Source organism: Boeremia exigua, assembly GCF_020726555.1.
Source record: "Boeremia exigua strain MPI-SDFR-AT-0100 chromosome Unknown C7974scaffold_8, whole genome shotgun sequence".
Taxonomy (NCBI): domain Eukaryota; kingdom Fungi; phylum Ascomycota; class Dothideomycetes; order Pleosporales; family Didymellaceae; genus Boeremia; species Boeremia exigua.
This window is the reverse complement of record NW_025763525.1, coordinates 1,292,969-1,311,723: the sequence shown is the minus strand read 5'-3', so window position 1 is coordinate 1,311,723 and position 18,755 is coordinate 1,292,969. Positions and strand designations below refer to the sequence as shown.

The following is an 18,755-nucleotide window of genomic DNA, read 5'->3' as shown; positions in this document are numbered from 1 at the left end:
GGATGCGAGTCCGCTGCCGAGCAAGTGCATGACTTCAGCGCGATAGGATGCGAGGCGCTGGACAGGGTTCATACACGCGGAGCCGGGACGACGCGCTATGTTTCACCCGCTCGCGTCTGCTTCCCCGATAATAGTTGGCAAACGTCTCTCTTGCGGAAACGTTACCCCGGCGGTGGTCAGCAGATTGCGTCTGATAGCCTCAGCGGCGGCCATGCGAGTTGCTGGTGTCTAAGAGCAGCGACGGCAAGCGTGGTTGGAGCTCTGGAACGCGCAATGGCTGCTACCATGTTTGCCTTGGAACGACAACAGCGAATGCGGCTAGTTTGCAGCAGCGACCCAGACAGAGTACAGAGTCGGAGAGGAGGGCGTCGGAGCCCACAGCCAACGTGACCAGGCCATGCACGACCATCACACATCACACACCGCACATCTACGATCAACGACTACGCCTGCTGCTGCACAACGGCTGTGGACAGCGGGCAGGACAGCGGGCAGGACAGCGGGCGGCGCTGGCGTGCTGTGCTGTGCTGTGCTGTGCTGGTTTGCTGCGCTTGCTGAGAGCTCCTGCTTCATGCGCAGACGCGGTGTCGACGTCGTCTCGGGCAAGCTCAGCTCGGCGGTGAGTGTCGGCGGCGGGGAATGCCACCCACTCATGATCCGCAAGCCCCGCACGGCTATCTTTCAATTCGCGACGCAACAACGTGCATACTGGCCTCGGCATATGACAGGCTGTGTAGCGTTGGGCCGGATGGCCATGCGACTGCAACACTCATGCCCTGGAGCTGCAGCTGCAGCAAGAGACAGGCCTGCCCACAATGAGCTGATTAATCGTCCTATGCACCCTAGGTAGGCCGTTAAGCATCAAGGACCAGGATTCGGGCACTCAGAGCGAGCTGCCGGTTGCCGTGCCTTGTCTGTGATCACCATCACATGATTGCGACTGCCATCTTCGGCTTGTCGCTGAGCCACTGAAACAAAACCAGCACGCGCAGCGGCACTGAACCGTCAATGCCGCCAAAAAAGGAATATAGGGCCGGCCTGCAAGCTGAGGCTCGGCTGGAAAATCAGGTCAACCAGAACTTCGCACAACCCCGCGAGTCGTGCAGTGATGTGCGTCCAGGGTCAATCCCCGCTAACACAGCTAAACGCTTGTCCCGTTGAGGTTGCTGGAGATTCCCATTGTGGCTACCGAATCCACTCGCTGCCCCTTCGCAGCGTTGGCTCCATCTGTTCCTTCGCAGCAGCAGGCATGACGAGCTCGAGTCTCAACGCGGCCCACCGGCACGTCTCAGGTACTGCACATACCATGGCAGAGTCTTTCGAAGGATCAACAGTACAACGGACGTCGAGATAGACTTCTGTTCGATGCTCGAGCCGGAGAGCGTGCGTGGACGGAAGTGCTAACAAGTCACGGCGCAGCTCGAATCCGGCCTGGCACTCGCCAACCACCGCGACAACTGGGGCATCGTTGCTCTCCAATGCTTAACGCCAGGCAATATAGCCTCCGGACATATATCTATTTGATCTGTGCTCGCAGCCTGAGCTCGATACCCAGAGCAGTGGCACTATCGACTGCTCGATGCCCAATTCATTTGAAGTAAATATTGTTTGGGGTGTTGACGGTTTCGCTCATCTACTTTTCTTGTTTGCGCCCGTTGGGCTAGCAGTCTTGCGCCTCACCTTCTTGTGTTGATCAATTCCACGTACGATGACAGACCACTTTCCCAGGATCCCGTCCTTTCTCTTTCGGTCGCATTATGTGTCTTCTCTTTCCTCCAGATTTCCGCCGTACTCCCCCACGCATCCGACCAGCAAATAGAGACTTTGGCAACCCGTTTCAAACCACTCAGCCCGGACACGCCGTTCACGATTATGCAGCTGCTCTTCGTCCGTTAGCTTCTCGCTTTCGTGTTCGCGCGAATTGACGACTCTAGCGACGAAGCTAGCGTACACCAGTCTCGCCACAGGTTCATAGTCTTCACCTGACGGCACAACATCGTCGAAGTGTTGCAGCTGCACGTCAGCTGCAGAAGTCTCCCAGGCTACGTCAGTAGCTCTGTTCACATCCGTAGCTCTGTTCACTACCACCACGGCCCGATCTGAGAACACATCTCTCTTCGCAGCGGTAATCGCGACTGACCTGCTAACGACTGCTATCTACGGCCAGTGGCTCGCGGTCTGGGCTGTGACTCTTCGGCATGACCTCACGAGTGTGCATCATCGTGCTCGTGCGAGGTCAGTTCCATGATGCAAATCACTTTGGATCTGCATCCGTATCTTCTTGGCCGCTGCCGAATGCTTCACCACACGTCTCGGCGCCTCGTATACATCCCGTCAACTCAGCCAGGACCCTCGAAGGTGTTGACCGCGACTGCACGTCCGAGCTAATCTGGTCCCTTCCCCAGTTTCCGCTTCAGCCACTTGCCGACATTCCGCGGTGAACAGTGTCAGAGCATTGCTGGTGCAGCACCGGATGTCTGCTCGACCCGGTTTGTAGCTCGAGATCCACTTGCAGACCATTTCAACTTACCTGCATTTCACAAAACTATCGACGCTGATCACCACGGTCATGCAAATTTGGTCACAACAGCGTGCCATCGAGATGGCAACCTGTGATGCCCAGTGTCCAGATCTCTCTTGCATCATTGCGCCATTCATCTGCGTAATCTGTGCATCTTGATCGGCTTTTGACAATCTGGCAGATTATGTTGTGTACAAGTTGGTACGCAGCGCCAGGCAGTCATCCATTTCCATTTGCGTTAGCAATTGCACCTCCGAAATGATTGCCCGTACTCAATGTATAGCCGATGATTCCAGCCTTCCCCTCGAGCACTGAATCATGGAATATGGCTCAGCAACGCCTTCACTAGTCAATTTGTCACTTGCTGGTGGATTCTCCGGGCCGCACACCTGTAGCTGAAAGCGTAATTGCGGACGCCACGCAACCGAAAAAAATGGTATCGCAGTTGCTATGACTAATTATACTGCAGTGAGAACTCTACGACAGGGTTGCACTCCCGCTCGGAGAATTTCACAATAATGTTCAGGAGAATAAAGACACTTTCGGGAGATGTGGGCAACCCGGTCCGGGGGTATGCATCATCCTGCATGCAGCTCACAAGCATGCCCTCAGACTCTGCAGTTTCACCTCATACAACCATGCGGTACTGTTCTTACACCAGTGGTGCGGTTTGTGTGTTTCCTTGGTCGTGTACATGATTCAAGACTAGCCATGTCCATCAATACTCACTACAATTGATCTGATCCACAAACAGTGTCGGCCATGCCTTTGGCCCAGACGAAGGTACGAAGGCTTGTGCCGGCCGCCTTTCAAACTTTATTGTCATTTCTTGGTCAATCAAGTCAAAGACTGGTACCCTAGCGCTTAGTGCGAGAGCTGTCGTCTAGGACTGCCGTTGATCTCTCTCTAACGCAAAGCACGAGCGTCCTGAATGCACGCGTCGATCCGGACCGTGGTCTGTGCAAATGCAAAAACATAGTCCGAGCACAACGGACCTGCATTTACGAGACCCTGTGACTTTGAAAGCAGCATCTACACGTCAAATTTTACGGTCACTCGGGGATCTCCCATACCAACCGACTCAGGGGCAATGCCACAGAGAGGTGCTTAGTGCCCTGTCAGTCAACAGTTTCACTAACCGCATCATTCCCAGTGCAGTCATTTCAATCGAGAATGCGTTGGGAGCGGACTTACTGGGACGCTTGCAGACGATTGTGACGTTTCAGCACGACGTCATTAGACTTTGTCGCGGCGAAATCCCAACGCTCAGAAAGCCTGATAAGGTAAAGTAAATCTGAAAAGGGCACAGTAAGAGGTAGCACGCCTGTATCTGACCGCAGGGCCTCAATGCGTCACTGCACTATATTGCACTCATGACACACAAAAGCCTGCGTCGTCAGGAGCTCCTACATCACCGTCAAACAAGCCGATCATACGGATTACGTATAGATACGAACGGCGGCATCTCCGAGGTCAAGATTTGTATACATCCTCCATCAATGAATCGCGAGATCAGAATGCGATTGTGCACAGAGACGTTAAAGCAGATATACAAGAAACACGCCAAAGCACCGTGCCACGCCACCGGCAATCTTTATCCGTGCCAACTGTTCACGGTGCTCTCGAACTTTCTCTTGTATCAAGTGGGGAGTTTGCACGTGGTTCGAGCGTTTGATACGAGGCCGGATTTGAGCGCAGAGGCAACATTCGCGGTGCCAGTCACGACATTCGGAGGCCACTACGATGGGCTATTGAATACTTCCAACCCCCAAAAGAGCTTGTACCTGTGTCTAGTCTCGCTCGTTCGTCTGTCAAAACTTTGGAAAGAGACAGCCGTGGCTGACACGCTTGTTCGTGCACATGCAGGAACGTGGAGCGAGACTTCAGCCACAAGTGTGAGTTGCAGCCAGCATCCAATGCTCGGAGCCATCCGTTGACCTAAAATCGAATGATCCTCTCAGCTTGATTAGACAGCCGGTGATCACCCGCAGCACTAACCAGGAGACTGCTACTGCAGGCCGTGCCTCTCGTGCAGACCTGAGTCAGGAGCTAACCTCAAGACACCAACCCCGTCCAAAACCAACATACAAATGTGGGTAACTTGAGTATGCACATCTTGTGCGCTATGATGGCGGATGCAACCTAGGCCATGTTTCGACGTTTCAGTGTTCGGCTGCGTAGGTCATAGGAACAGGCATGGAGAACGGTTTGCACATGGCAAGCACCGGGCTCTCCGATTCAGAGCCTATTCAGGTTAACAGCTCCATTTCTCCTGGGTCAGCGTAACGACTTCAAGGCCGTGGCAGAATGGGGCGCATGAGGCGTCCGTTCAACATGCCGGACACAGGGTCATGGCCGGAAGCACTTCAAACACCGCAAAGTGCCGCGACACCACGCTCATTGACTTTTCAAAGTAAGATAACACCCACCTTGGCGAAACATATGTCTTGCGACCGGGTGACTCGTGGTGATCTGCAGGGCCTGCCGCTCACGTTCTTTCGAGGACCACCGGTTCTGCGTCGATGATCACAGCAAGAGGCTTATGCCCATCGGGCCTCCCGCATCGCAGCAGGAAACTTCCACCTACTGTGAACATGCAGATGCCCCCGTTGATTAGCATTTCGTCGGACTTCGATCAGTGCGTGCATGAGGAGGCAGTGATCCCCCGCATCAGCACAATGGCCTGAATCTAACAAGTGCAGGAACGCTATGCATGGCATATCGCTAGCTAGCCCGCGAAGGCAACTCAATCACGTCCCATGATCGATCGAGGAATTTGTGCGCAGTGAGAGGACGGCGACGGCTTCCACCGGCTGTTCCAACGCAAAGCAGAGCCCGCCTGTGCAGTGTGAAGCAGGCCAGCATGGCTAGCACTTTCGATCGCGTCATGATGGCTTCGTGCGATCTCGATAACGCAAAGGTTGCGGATCTTTCGATAACTGCCATTAGGCTCTTGCCCATAGTTGGAGTGAGTGTTTGTTTTCAACGGCGAAAGCCACAACGGCGGTCTTCCCTATGTTCCGCTGGCCGAGCGTGCTGTCGGATGGGTATCCGTGGACACCAAGAGGCGCCTGAAATCTTGCGGGTATAGGCAAGGCTGACTGAACACGGACAGCTTTCGAGGTTGTTATGGGACCTCACAAGGATGTTCGCGTTATAGGCTTTCTTTGGTGATGATAGTCTTCTTACCGCTGTGACGTGAATGTGATGGTCCAGGTCTCAGCGGTGATGGCCGTTGGGCGGACAGCAGAGTGACTGGCCGAGAGGCCACCCCACTCGTATTCATTGTGTTCGCCAGAACCAATTGGTCTGATGGAGATAGGAGGTATCTGCGTTGACGATCGTCTGCACACTCGTTCAGTCACTGTGCTTCAGTACAATATCAAGATTGAGACACGGCAGTGCTCTAGATGACATGTTAATGTCAAATCTTCTTGTTTACGTTTAGTCGGCGCTCAGGGCACGTATCTCAATCTCAGCTACAGCAGTTGTGCAAGGGACGAACGGAAGACAAAGCCTCCGTATTGAGCACCTACGACTGACCAGCCCCTCCGTGGCCCATGAGCCCCCAGCATCTCATCACACGCAGGCTTGGTGACAATGCAGGACTATCAAGTGCTATCTCCATGACCTGACCTGACCGACAGATATCTCACCAATCCCTCGGCTCAGCGATTACCGTCGAGCAGCCCAGACAGCACACACGTAACGGACCGACGACCCATCAACCGCAATCACGCAGCGTTCGAGACTCCAGGTCTACCGATACACACATCCAGACAAAGAAGGAGAACCGTACAGCCCACCAACCCAGCCACCATGTCGGTGATTCCCAGTCCTGCCCTGAACGAGTCATCCCCATCTCATCACCGCGCAGACACTCCAATCTCGCATTCGTACGGCGTCCACACAGAGAAACATGTGCCGAATGAGAGATGATATCACGTCCCAGACAGGCTGTGCCACTCGTACTCGCGCACGACTAGACCACAGCATCTGGATCAGCAGTAACCCCTTTCAATAAACGCTCTGACACACCAGACAGACCACTTTCACGTTCCAGACGAACCACCTCATTGTCCCCAGACCACTGGTGCACCTCGTACTCACGCAGCACCTTACGGGACCAAGACGTCCACTCAGCAGCAACGCGGTCCAATAAAACGCTCCGACACGCACACAAACACCTCGCATGTCCTCGGGGGAAATGTGCATCTCGTACCCAGGCCCACGCACTCAAAAGATCAGATCACAGCATCCAAACACGAAGCCCACGAAGCCCCGGCGTCCCCGATACATCACCCCACTGCCCAGATAAACCAGCACCTCGTACTCACCGCCACCACACCACGGGAGCCGCAAGACATCTCTCTCCAGCGCGCCCCTCCGGCACCACCGACAACCACCCTGCGACTGCGTACACGCCGTCCATGGCCTGATGCGCAGTCGGCACCCCTTGGATGAAGGGCCTGAGATCCGACGTGCTGGATATGCTTCTCTCGCGCAAGTGCTCTGCTCCCGTGCTACGTATTAACTAGCCTATAGGATGGTGTAAGCACGGCTGGGTTCTGGTATGCACTGCTCTGGACGCGGCGCGAGGAGCGTACACACGCTGGCTGCCTCGCTGCTTCGCAGTGCCGTGGGGTGGATGCGTGCTGTGCAGACACAGCGGTGGACGGCGTCGTGCTCAGCGCTTGCTGGGTCTGTGTGTGAGTGAGTCTGTCGGGTAAGCAGGCACCAGACCCGTTCGCTCGCGCGAGAGAGACACAGAGACAGAGACAGAAGATACTGTGAACAACGGTACGTAGGACAGAAGAGCAGGATTGCAACAATACATTAAAGGCAGACATGGAGTCGTCTGGGTACGTGGTCTAGAAACACTGGGTGCTTGTTATCGTGCGGAAAGATGGGGAAATGGAAATATGTTGACCGCAAGCTATGCAACGCCAGATCCAGAGACGGCTGGCGCGGGAGGGTAAGGGAAGGGAAGGGAAGGTGCGCGGCTCATCATGTACAACGTCGACTCGCTCACCCGTATGTACCACCACCTCAGATCATCTCGCCTCGCCTCGCCTTATTCATCATCTCGTCTCGCCCTCCTCCCCCGCCTCCTCCCCAGCAACATCCTCCCTACTACTCCCACCCCTCAACCCCCTCCACAGCTCATTCAGCGTACCGCTCCTCCCCCTGCTCCTCCCAGGCCTCTCGCTGCCCCGCTCAGCCCCAACGCCCTGCGTACTCCTCCGACTCAACGGCTCGCCAAACAACTCCTCAGCGTCGGCGTCAGCGTCGGCCCCCGCGCTGCGCAGCCCCAGCACGCTCTGGCGCCGGCCCTCGCCGGCCGTCTCGCCCGTGCGCTGCCGCACGCTGCCGCCGCGCTTGAGATCCTGCACCAGCGCGCTGAGCGACGTCGACAGCGGCGATGCCAGCAGCGGCCCGGAGATGGACGTGCGCGGGCGCGACGCCGTGCGCAGGCGGCGCAGCCCGGGGCCCAGGGTCGAGTGCGAGGTGCCCGGGGTAATGGGCAGTTCGTCGTGGCTCTTGCCGCGGGTGGGGGTGCGTGGAAGGGCGGGGTCGGAGGGGGTGGTGGCGAGGTTGGAGTGCGAGGTTGGTGGGGGTGCGGCTTCGCTAGGCAAGACGGGGGTGGAGGTGTGTCTGCTGATGGAGGGTTTGGGGCTGGGCGTGTTGCGAGTTGGAGGTTGAGACCAGGGGTTTTGGATCAGGGCGTCGAGGGCGTCGGAGGTGTATGTTTGGCGCGGTGGGGTGGAGGGGTCGGGGGTGGTCACTTTTATTGTGGGGGTTGAGGGGCGGTCTTCGTCCTGGTAGAGGGGGTTGATTTCGAGGATGTCGAGAGGGGGCGAGGCGGGCCGAATTGTCGACGAGGACGAGTGACTGCTGCCAATCGAGTCGCGGTAGCTGTCGATTGAATCGCGGTATCGCTCGTTGTGGAGGTTGATAGCTTCGTCTGATTCTGGCTCGCGGTCTTCATCATCCTCGTCATCATCGTCATCATGTCTGCGCGGTCGACCACTAGTAATGAGCCAGACGCCTGAGAACGTGAGGGCGCAACCGCCAATGAACTTCCCTGCGTCGTCACCTGACGTGCGCTCAAAGTCGCGGTACAAGATGGCAGATCCAAGAATAACCGACAGAGTGAACATGACGAACTGCACCGGGATGACCTGCGTGGCATCGAACCGCTGCAGCGCGCGGTTGATGTACTTGATCTGCATGACCGCGGTTCCTATCAAAATAGCCACTAGGAGGTAGAAGACGGGAAAGGTGATGACACGCCAGAGCGTATAACTCAGCAGCGACGCCACACCTTTTGTAGACAATGCTGTGAAGCCGCCAAACAGGCCCACAAGCCCAAGATCGATCAAGATATTCTTCTCGCCGTAGCGGTTACTCGCGACCATCAAGACAGCAATCACGCCAACAGTAATGCCCAGATACGTCTCGAACTCCCAGCGCTTGATCAGCTCCCAGATCTCGTCCGGGCCCAGCTTGGGGTTGTTGTCGTTGGCGGACAGCACGACGGTGACGGCGCCGCCCACGGCCACGACGACACCGGCGCCGTCGCGCCAGCGGAAGCGCTCCTTCAGCATGAACGGCGCAATGATGCAGTTGGAGATCAGAGCCACGACGCCGAGCGGGCTGACGATGGAGGCCGGGGCGAAGCCGTAGGCGAGGAAGTTGCCGGCCTCGCCGATGGTCATGAGCACGATGCCGGACCACCAGTAGGGCGACTTGAGGTAGGACTTCTGCTTGACCTCGTCGTCGTGGGCGCTGGCGTCGAGGCTCGCGGGCGGGTCGACGAGCAGCGGGTCCTGCTCGGTGCTGTGTCTGCCGTTTGGGCTGGCGGCGGTCTTGCGGGCTTCGGCGGCCAGGCGCGCGACGCTGGTGCTGCTCTTGTTGCGGCGCTTGCGCAGCTTCTCCTGGGCCTGCCACTCGCGGTCGAGCTTGATGTGCGCATAGCGCTGGGTGTTGAGGGCGAAGGAGATCAGCACGTTGCCAACGATGGCGGTGACGATGCCGATCAGACTGCTCCAGTTCTCGTCGTACCGGCCGGAGTGGCCCAGGTGGCGCAGGAAGCCATTGTCGGCGTAGACGGGCGGCGCGCTGCGCGCGGCGGCTGGCAGGTACATGGCGAGTGCGTTCCGGACGCCGTGTGGTGGGACGCAAGGCGTTCGTCTCGAGTGCAGCGGGTGCTCCGGCTGTGCCCGGGGGGTCCTATTGCATAGAGGTCGAAGTGAAGAGCTACAGACTGCACAGCGACATGATATGCGCGGTTTCCAGGCCTCCAAGAAAGTGGCAGAGCAATGCTGCAGTGCCGTATGCCGTGCGCCGTGCTGGCTGACAGGGTTCTGGCGGGCGATCTGCGATCTTCATGTGACGCTAGATGCTGTCACCATGCAGCAGAGCCGTGCACCTCCACGGACACTCGATGAGCTTCAGTTCTGAAGTCAGCAGCGTCAACCATGTCTGTTCCAGCACTTCTGAGCTATCCTGTCTGTCCTATCACTTCTTAACTATCACGTCTGTCCTAGCACTTCTAAACCTCACGTCTGTTCCATCACTTCTCAACCATTACGTCTATTTCATCAATTCTCAACCAAACTCATTCGCAGAACGCGTTTCATTGCACAACAGGCACACAGCACCCGTGCCGTGCTTGGGAGACGAGCATCTCAGCCAAGCTGTAAGTAAGTATGTATATATGTATGTATGCCGTCCAGATCGCCTTCCGTGCCGGGCCGGGGTATTTCGTGAAACTCATCCATATCGCACCGGAACGCTAAAACACAAAAACCTGCCCGAAGCAGGTGAGAGATCGACTTCTGTCCTGTGCCGAAGCACCAGCATCCCCTTTCTAGCATCAGCGCTCTCCGCCTCAGTAAACCTCTCCGTGCTCTTCCTTCGGCTTGTACATGATCGTCGTCAGGAACTGCTCCATGTTAGCACACCATCACGCATGACCGTCATATTAATATCACACACCTTCTGTTTATACCGCGTTGTCGCGCTCGTAGCCAGGATATTGTCCTTGATGCTGCTCGTCGCCAGGTGGTTAAGCACTGTGTGATTCGGCATAATCAGCACGCTGCTGTCATCTTTCATCGGCGTAGTTCCATTCAAGATGCTCTTGCTCAGGAACATGGGCAGACTCGGGGGCGTGGGGAAGTTGCCGGTTGCAGCGTTCGCGCGGGCGAACCGCGACGACTCGTCAGGGGCGTCGAGGTCCAGCAGGTAGGCGGGGATCTTGGAGTGGTACCGCTTCTCCGGCTCGGGGAGTTTGGTGTTGGGGATCTCGGCGCCGGGGGGCTTGACCAGGGGCACTTGGGAGGAGGGCGGGTCCTGTGGGGGCTGGGCTGCGGGCTGGTCATCTGTGGAGGCCGGCGTGTCTGCAGGCTTTGCTGCTGCGCCGGCGGCCTGCTGGTCCTTGATATCGTCGTACGAGACCTCGAGGTAGTTGACCAGGATGTTTGTGTAGTCGACGGCTGTGGGCAGCTTGTCTGAGATCATCATGTCGTTGTCGACGATGAACATCAGGTGGTGGGTGCCGGGGTGGATGGGGACGTATGCGGAGAGGACATTTTCCTTCTTGCTGGGACCACTAAGGAGAAGTCAGCCTTGTCGATGCGCAGTGTAACAGTCTGCAGCGCAAACCGCTATGGTCGTGTACTCGCGACCATGATAAGATTGGCGCCTGATATGTCTCAGCGCTGCCCGAGACATGCGCCACACGGATGCAGGCAGGATGAACGCCACATGGTGCAGACAAGACAGGCGCCACATGGCGCACACAGGACAAGCGCCACAGGGCAGGCTACAGACAGGACAAACGCCACACAGGTAGGGGCAGGACACGCCACACGGGTAGGGGCAGGGCGCACTCACTTCTGGTGCAGACGGTACTTGCGATTCCAGCCGGCAAACGTGCCGGTGACATAGACGCGGTCGCCGGCGCCCTCCCACTCGACGAGCGTGGGCACGGTCGGGCGGCCGGGCGTGGGGACCTTGAACTCCTCGCCGAGGTCGTCGTCGTCGGCGGTGGTGCTGCTGAGCATCGAGGTGCGGCGCGGCAGCACGCCCTCGACCTCGCCATGGTCGAGCGTCTCGGGCCCAATGCCCGTCGGCGCGATGATGGGCGAGCCCGGCGTGTGCAGCTCCTCCTCGATGGGCAGCGGCAGGCGCGGCGGCCGGCTGAAGTGCGACGACGGCACGATGTAGTCCGAGGCGTCGGCCGGCTCGAGTGAGCCCGCGATGGCGACCTCGGCGCGGGCGCGCGGCGCGTCAATGGGGATGGCATGAGCGGCGGGGATGGCTTGGGCGGCGGCAGGAGTGGCAGGGACGGCAGGGACGGCGGCAATGGGGTGGGCGTCGCTGGGGGCGTCGAGCGGAATCGCATGCGCCTCGCTGGGCGGCGGCGTCGCGGCGGGTGCAGGCGGCGGTGGTTGTGCGGCGGCGGCGGGCGTGGGCTGCGGCGTGGCCTGGCGGCTGGCGCGGTCGTGGCCGTCGCGGTCCTTGCGGCTCTTGTGGCTGCTCTGCTCGTTGCCCATCTTGTCGGAGCTGCCCTCGCGCGCAATGCGGCGGTCCTGGGCGGCGCGCAGCTGGCTCGTGACGTGCGCGGTGGTGTTGGCCTGTGTGCTCGCGCGGCCCCGCTCAGCGCTCTCGAAGCTCGCCGACGGAGGGGCAACCTGCGTCAGCGTCACCGGCTGGATGCTCGCGCGTCGGCCACTGCGGAAGCCAGCGTGCGGCAGGACGGGCAGGTGGTGTTTGTCGGCGCTCGAGTGCGCGTGCGCCTGTGCCGGTGCATGTGACGCGGGTGCGTTGCTCGAGCCAACGGGCGACTGCGGTTGCGACGACGCCGGCGTCGACCGCGAGCTCGACGAGTGCTGGTTCCCCATCCGGCGATGCTGCGAGCGCTGTCAGACACGGGGGATCGCCAGAGACGACAGAACGGCGGATGGCAGCTAGGCTCCCAACACCTGTCTCAGATTCAGGATGCATGCGGGACACGCCAGGGACGGCGATTTGCATGGCTTGCAGCTGTCCATCGCCGATAGTCTGCACAAGCCACAGCCCGTGGCGTCGTGGACGTCTCCTTCACGCCTCAGTGCCTCACAACAACATGGACAAGCCGCTCGCCAACCTCCTCGCTGTCGTGCAGCTGCTCTGCCTGCCCATCACCAAGCTCCTCCATGCCGTGCGATTCGTCCTGTCACCCATCTTGCGCCTAGTCCTCTTCCTGCTGTCGCCAATCGCCATCGTGGGCGGCTTTGTGCTGCTCCCCTTTGTACATCTCGCCAAGGGTCTGTTTCATGTCGTCACGTTACCGCTGCAGGTGGAGTGGCTGGAGCGCATCGAGGTACATCTACTGTGTATAGGAAGTAGCTACACCACTAAAACAGCCAGACACTCTACATCTATCTTGGAACTGCTGGCCTCATAGGGTGCATGACTGGCGCCGTGCTCTACTTCATCTTCAAGTTCTTGTCCTCAACCCTCAGCATTGATGCTGCCTCGAAACCCCCAGCCCGCAGAGCTCGCACCACTGCTGAGTTCAGGACTGCTCAGCGCGAGAAGCGTGAGAAGCTGTCGCCTGTTCTACAAAGTCCCAATCGTGTGGCAGTGGACAGGACTCCCTCCTCGAGGAGAAGAGGTCTCCTGTCACAGACCATCGTCGAGGAGGAGGATTCAGATCTGTAACGGTAACAGGCAGCGCAAGTGAACGCGACCGTGGAGGAGTCGTGTAAGAAGAGTCTGCCTCCCCACCCATCATGTCTACCGCATCGAAGTAGGGGTCAGACTGCTGGCTTGACGGTTTGGTTGTCCGGGCCTTCTCAGAGCATGAACTTGGCGCATTCTCACGAACGGCGTGGTCGCATGCCGCTCCAGACCAAATCTCATCGAGCGACAGGGAAGAGAGGGCTACTCGTTTCGCTTTCTGCGATCTCATTGACGTGGTCTGCCTCAGAGACAGTCTTGGGGACGAGTATCGTCTGTTTGAAATAGAATACATCAGCCTTGTTCGGACCATATAATATGGCCGAGAGGGCCAGTCCCACTTACTCGTCTGCTTGTCTATTTTCAGCTTCGCTTGCGCCGGAAGACAACCAATGGGCAACGCCGGCAGTCTACACCACTGGTGATCATCGTCAGCAAGTTGATGCCGTACGAGATCTGATATCGTACCGTCGAAGGTGCATATTGTAAGACACACCCAGCCCAGCTCTCGCCCTCCGACTGCAGTCAGGACCGCGACATTGCTGACGGTTGGTATCGCCACCAGCACTGATCCAATGAAGGTTTTCCAAATAAGTTTCTCCAACTTCCTAACCACATGCTGGTTGCCTCTGTCGGCCACAAGAACGCCGGTTCTCCTCCTTGAACGCTCGCAAATGCCACTGAAGCACTCCGCGAAGCGTGTTGCTGGTAAAGTCTTGTCAGGAAGAGTCCCGGCTCGTATCATTGGGCCCAGGAGATACACAAAGGTCAGTGTGAGGAACGCGTTGATTCCGACATCGTACACCACCAACGGTATCGTGATGTAGCGCGGTATACCGATGCGGCACAGACCATCGATCGGGGACATTTCCGTCACAGGATTGAGAAAGGCCGCGATACCTAAGCCGCCGAAACCAGTAATAACAGCACCCGTTCCAATGACCCAGAGCCAGTCGTGAAGGCGGCGCTTGAACGGGGCTCGAATAGCATGGGCTCTCTCGGCGAGGAAAAGATACCTATTCATCGAATTTAGTTACACGTTGGCATAAACAAAACCAGGGTGTAAACGACTTACATGGAGATCTTGCTTAAAACGTAGAATGAGAGGCACAGGAAGATGGCTGTCCGACAGATGCCGAACGAGGATAGTCCAAGGCCGGACTTGACCACTGCGGCCGCAAAGACGAAACACATCGACAGTACGTAGAGGAGGCAAATGAGAACATGAGCAAAGCACAAGTGTTCCAGATCCTTGCGTCTGATTTGTCGCACTCGATAACCTGACCTTGTCAATGCGTCTCATCGATAGGAGGTCTGCTTGCGCACCAATGAGCCCACCCAAGATGGCCATGCATAGCATTGAGATGACTGTGAACGCTCCGCGCGCAGACAACCTCTCGCCACAATGTCGCAGCAAAGGATCGCATCGATCGGTGACCTCCTGCGCTCTTGAAACATGGTCCTGGTGGCTTGTTGATGGCAGCAAAGCCACTGTCGCGGCAGTTGTGAGCCAACCCCGCTCAGTAGATGGTAGTGAATGCATTAGTAGGGGTAGAGTGTTAGTCCAAGGGAAGGATAGAGAGGAACATAGTCTTAGGCTGTGGCTCGTGTACAGGCAGAAAGCATGGTGGGAGCTCAATGGTTGCCATGAGAAGCAGTGATTGTAGGAGGAAAGACCGCTCTTGATGAGCAAGTTTCTGATGAATCAACCGCACCTGCCGGTTTATAGAGCGTCTGGAAACTGCAGTCCTTGCATGGGTCGAGAAGATTGAGGGTATGTGTTGAGTATTGGTAAATGCCACACAAACCGGACAGCCAATGTTGTCTTTTATTCATACAAATACTGTTAGTTCTGGGCTGCTCTCGTAGGGCCCGCTAGATGTGACACCGAACGGTATTGAAGTCACGACAAAAACCTATACCAATGTCAAGCCATCAGTATTCAGACACAAGTAAAAGGTTGTCCTGGTGATCAGTGGTTGCACAGCCTGCACGTGACCTTAGAGTGATAGCCTTGCCCCCACAAAGCGCTACTGACATGCTCTAGGAACCTGCAGCTACGAGATAGATCGGCGTCGCACAGTCAACGACGTTCTGAAGCCCGCCTCACGTCATGTCTGGGAGCTCGCTTGGAGTTGTACGCGGGAGAGAGGCGTGGCTCATGACGTATGTAGGTTAGGTGGCGGGTATGCAGCGCCCAGCGAGTGCTTTACCGCCTTGAGCTCAGCATGTGCGAAGCATCTAGCGTAGGGCCTGCAGGTGATCGTCATGGGCGGCGCGGCTTTTAAGATGGCGCAGCCACAGCTCGCAACGGACACCGAGTTGAGACGTTGCTGCGAGAATGCGGTGAGATAAGATGGCTGCAGAAGTGTTTGTGTGATGCCGAGAAGGGTATGAAGTTCGCAGACAAGAGAGTAAGACAGGACCGTACAGTCGTATAGTAGCTTATCGCATTTTGCGCGCTTATCGAAAAAAGTGCAAAGACCATCCCGCGTTTTAGTTCGTGGATGCCGACAGGGAGAGGTGCAATTGGTTGGCCGAGTTGTCGCGGTAGGATTTAGCTGGAAGCGAGATTACTGGCGCAGCAGCACTGCCACCAACACCGGTCTTGTCTCGCGCACCATTCTTTCACGCCTCTCTCTGCCTCTACTCGCCAAGTCCTCGAGACAAAACCCCGAGACGTCCCTCCCGCTCCATACGTGCTTATTCCCAGCACTTTTCACCCAACTCCCTGTTCGGCGCACGCGACTTTCAACACCCCCAGGTTACGCTAAGAAAAGGAGGTCTCCACCGCGCAGCAACAACCGCCGCCATGAAGAGAGGCGTGACAATATTTATTCTCGTCACCGTTGTCGTTCTCGGCTTTGCCGTGCACAGCGTGTGGACACTGCTCGGGCTACTGGTCGCGACTGGTCGCGAAGATGCGATTCTGCGCGGCGAGCTGCCCGCCCCCAACTCGAGCGCTGGCAACGACCGCGCGCAATTGATCCCCAAGATCATCCACCAGACGTACATCAACGAGAGCATTCCTGCGCACTGGAAGGGCCCCCAGCAGACATGCATCGATCTGCACCCGGATTACGAGTACAAGGTATGGTCAAAACAATGGTTCCATGGAGCAGGTGCTGACAAGACTAGCTGTGGACCGACAAGAAGGCTCGCGAGTTTATTTCCGACGAGTACCCATGGTTCCTCGAGACATTCGACGGCTACCCATACCCCATCCAGCGTGCCGACACGATTCGATACTTTGTGCTGCACCACTTTGGTGGCATCTACATTGATCTGGACGATGTATGTAAACCTGTAGTTGACATCTGGACACGACTAACAGCTTCTAGGGATGCAACCGTAGCCTCGACCCTCTCCTCGCCTACCCAGCCTGGGTCCGCCGCACCATTCCCACCGGTATCTCCAACGACGTTATGGGCGCAGTCCCCCGCCACCCATTCTTCCTCAAGGCCATCGACTCTCTGACCGACTACAACCGTCGTTGGCCCCTTCCGTATATCACTGTTATGGCTACAACCGGGCCTCTCTACCTCAGTCTTGTCTGGCGCCACTACATGAACCAGAACCCCGAGGGCAACGATCGCCTGCGTATCCTGTTCCCCGAGGAGTACAACAACCACGCATGGAGCTTCTTCACCCACCATCTGGGCAACAGCTGGCACAAGACCGACGTCAAGGTCATCTTCTGGCTGGGCAGCCACTGGATCTTGGTGACCCTCATCGGCTTCACAGTCGGTTTCACCATTCTCGGGCTGTTGTACAAGGTTTTCTTCTTGAATAAGGGCAACAAACAACCCAGCTCGCCCAGACTACGATCTGCGTATGCACGACTACCGTTCTACCGCCGCATAAGCCAGAAGGACGTTGAGCTGGACGACCGACACGAGGTCTGAGCGAGACCTCGGCAGCGTAAATGTTCGACCCATGATGTTTAATGAGCGCATTGTCTGTATTTCCACTTGCATAACCCGGCGCATGTCACTTTCCACGACGCATCGCATTCTTCGATTCATCGACATCCCATTGTTTTCCTTCTCGCACACTATTTTGTTGTATCATTTAATTATTTTCACGTTTGGCGGGCGCCAGCACGATCCGGTGCGTCATCAGTTCGAAAAGCAAAGACTAGAGAGTCGCCACTTAGCATTTAGAAGGCTCTAGAGCGGTCGCGTCGTCCTGTCCAAATCGCACTCTGCGAGTGCGGAGGATCGGAGGGCGTTTAATACCGCAAGCTAGAGACACCGAGGCGAGACATGTCTCTACCTTAAACGGCATATGCCGCAATTAATCATGTTCATCCACATCAATTCGCCGTCGCAACGAAGACTCTGATGCCTTGCACGTGCGAACACCGTTGACCAAAACCAAGCAAAAAAGAAAAAGATGGACGTCAGACTAGACCGTGCCGATCCGACCCCAGATCCCAAGGTAACCTAGACGTGATCGTACCTGCGTACGTCGTATGGAACGGCGACGCGGGGAACGATCACGTGGGTAGCATCCGCTGTCTTCCGGCACAGGTCTGGCCCAAGCAGAGCCCAGAATAGGTACTCATCTCTACGCCTGAGTTGTGAGGCAGCTGAGGCGACCGGAGCAGCGACCGCGATCGTCGAGCTCGATGCCGGGAGATCACGCTCTAGCCGCTCGCACTCGCATTCACGAAGGAGAACGCAATCTACGCAGAAGACCCTTGTACCTCGAGGTTGTGCAGCGGCAGAGTGGACGGCTGGCGGTCCGAAAGAACTGCACCCCAACCAACCGCTTGGCAAAACACGGCATCAGGGAAGAGGGATCATTAATCTCATCAAGACTCGTCTCGTTGAGTGTATGCGCCTGAACGGAGTTATTCAGTGGCATTTCTGCGGTCTATTGGCTCCGATAAGAATAGTTTTGGGCGCAGACAACTATTTGCCGCACACAGGGTGGCATGTCGGCCGGTACATGGGCATGCAGACAGCAAGTCACAACGGCTGGAGAACGTTGCGCTCTGCAGATTGGACCAACGTGGCCGCGCCGACACCGCGTATCGAGCCGCCGTACCGGGGTGGTGCGTAGTCGCAGTCGTCGTAATCCAGGTCGGACGGACGCACTCGCAGACTCGGCATCACGGCTGGCAGACAGCGGATGGGCGGTCTCAGGGTTGAAGGACCGTTGCGTACGAGGCCCTCCAGGGTGCTCGTGGCAAGCAGCCGACTCGCTACCGCGATCGATCTAACATTGCAGGAGCCTGCCGCCCAGTCCACGTCAGACCCCGACCAACACGGTATATTTCTCCGCCCACCAGGTCCGCGCCCTCGAAGCCAAGATCCGAGCCAGCAGCGTTGCGACAACACCGATCCCAGCAGCAGCCTCACGCCGAGCCCGCAGGCCACCTCGTCGCCTCACCGCGCCTTCATCTGCCGCCACCCCAGCATCTGCTGCGATCCCGGCATCTGCTACGACCCCGGCAGCGGCCTCACGTTCAGAGCCCAGGCTAGCAGCCCCATGCCAC

At 57.4% G+C, this 18,755-nt stretch overlaps 5 protein-coding genes across 5 annotated transcripts; 2 read left to right on the top strand and 3 right to left on the bottom strand.

The window, feature by feature from the left end:
• Positions 1–8,110: 8,110 nt before the first annotated feature.
• Positions 8,111–8,928, bottom strand: C7974DRAFT_397878 (uncharacterized protein). Its single transcript, XM_046142249.1, has one exon. It carries the CDS (start codon positions 8,712–8,714, stop codon positions 8,310–8,312), a length of 405 nt encoding a protein of 134 aa, XP_045995594.1. The 5' UTR covers positions 8,715–8,928; the 3' UTR covers positions 8,111–8,309.
• Positions 8,929–10,002: 1,074 nt separating this feature from the next.
• Positions 10,003–12,085, bottom strand: C7974DRAFT_397872 (5'-AMP-activated protein kinase beta subunit, interation domain-containing protein; the record flags this gene model as incomplete). The annotated part of the gene is made up of 3 exons (XM_046142248.1): positions 10,003–10,469; positions 10,523–11,138; positions 11,423–12,085. Coding segments are annotated over 3 exons (1,333 nt in total), but the record flags the coding sequence as incomplete, so codon positions are not given.
• A 571-nt stretch (positions 12,086–12,656) lies between these two features.
• On the top strand, positions 12,657–13,234 carry C7974DRAFT_414869 (uncharacterized protein; the record flags this gene model as incomplete). The annotated part of the gene is made up of 2 exons (XM_046143840.1): positions 12,657–12,893; positions 12,941–13,234. 2 exons carry the CDS (start codon positions 12,657–12,659, stop codon positions 13,232–13,234), a joined length of 531 nt encoding a protein of 176 aa, XP_045995592.1.
• Positions 13,235–13,413: 179 nt separating this feature from the next.
• Positions 13,414–15,165, bottom strand: C7974DRAFT_217982 (uncharacterized protein). The gene is made up of 5 exons (XM_046137112.1): positions 14,579–15,165; positions 14,328–14,532; positions 13,721–14,268; positions 13,598–13,670; positions 13,414–13,527 (listed from the first exon to the last, which is right to left on the bottom strand). Exons 1-4 carry the CDS (start codon positions 14,793–14,795, stop codon positions 13,663–13,665), a joined length of 978 nt encoding a protein of 325 aa, XP_045995591.1. The 5' UTR covers positions 14,796–15,165; the 3' UTR covers positions 13,414–13,527; positions 13,598–13,662.
• Positions 15,166–15,902: 737 nt separating this feature from the next.
• Positions 15,903–17,520, top strand: C7974DRAFT_217971 (mannosyl phosphorylinositol ceramide synthase SUR1). Its single transcript, XM_046137111.1, has 3 exons — positions 15,903–16,343; positions 16,391–16,546; positions 16,594–17,520. Exons 1-3 carry the CDS (start codon positions 16,065–16,067, stop codon positions 17,155–17,157), a joined length of 999 nt encoding a protein of 332 aa, XP_045995590.1. The 5' UTR covers positions 15,903–16,064; the 3' UTR covers positions 17,158–17,520.
• The last annotated feature ends 1,235 nt before the right edge of the window (positions 17,521–18,755 follow it).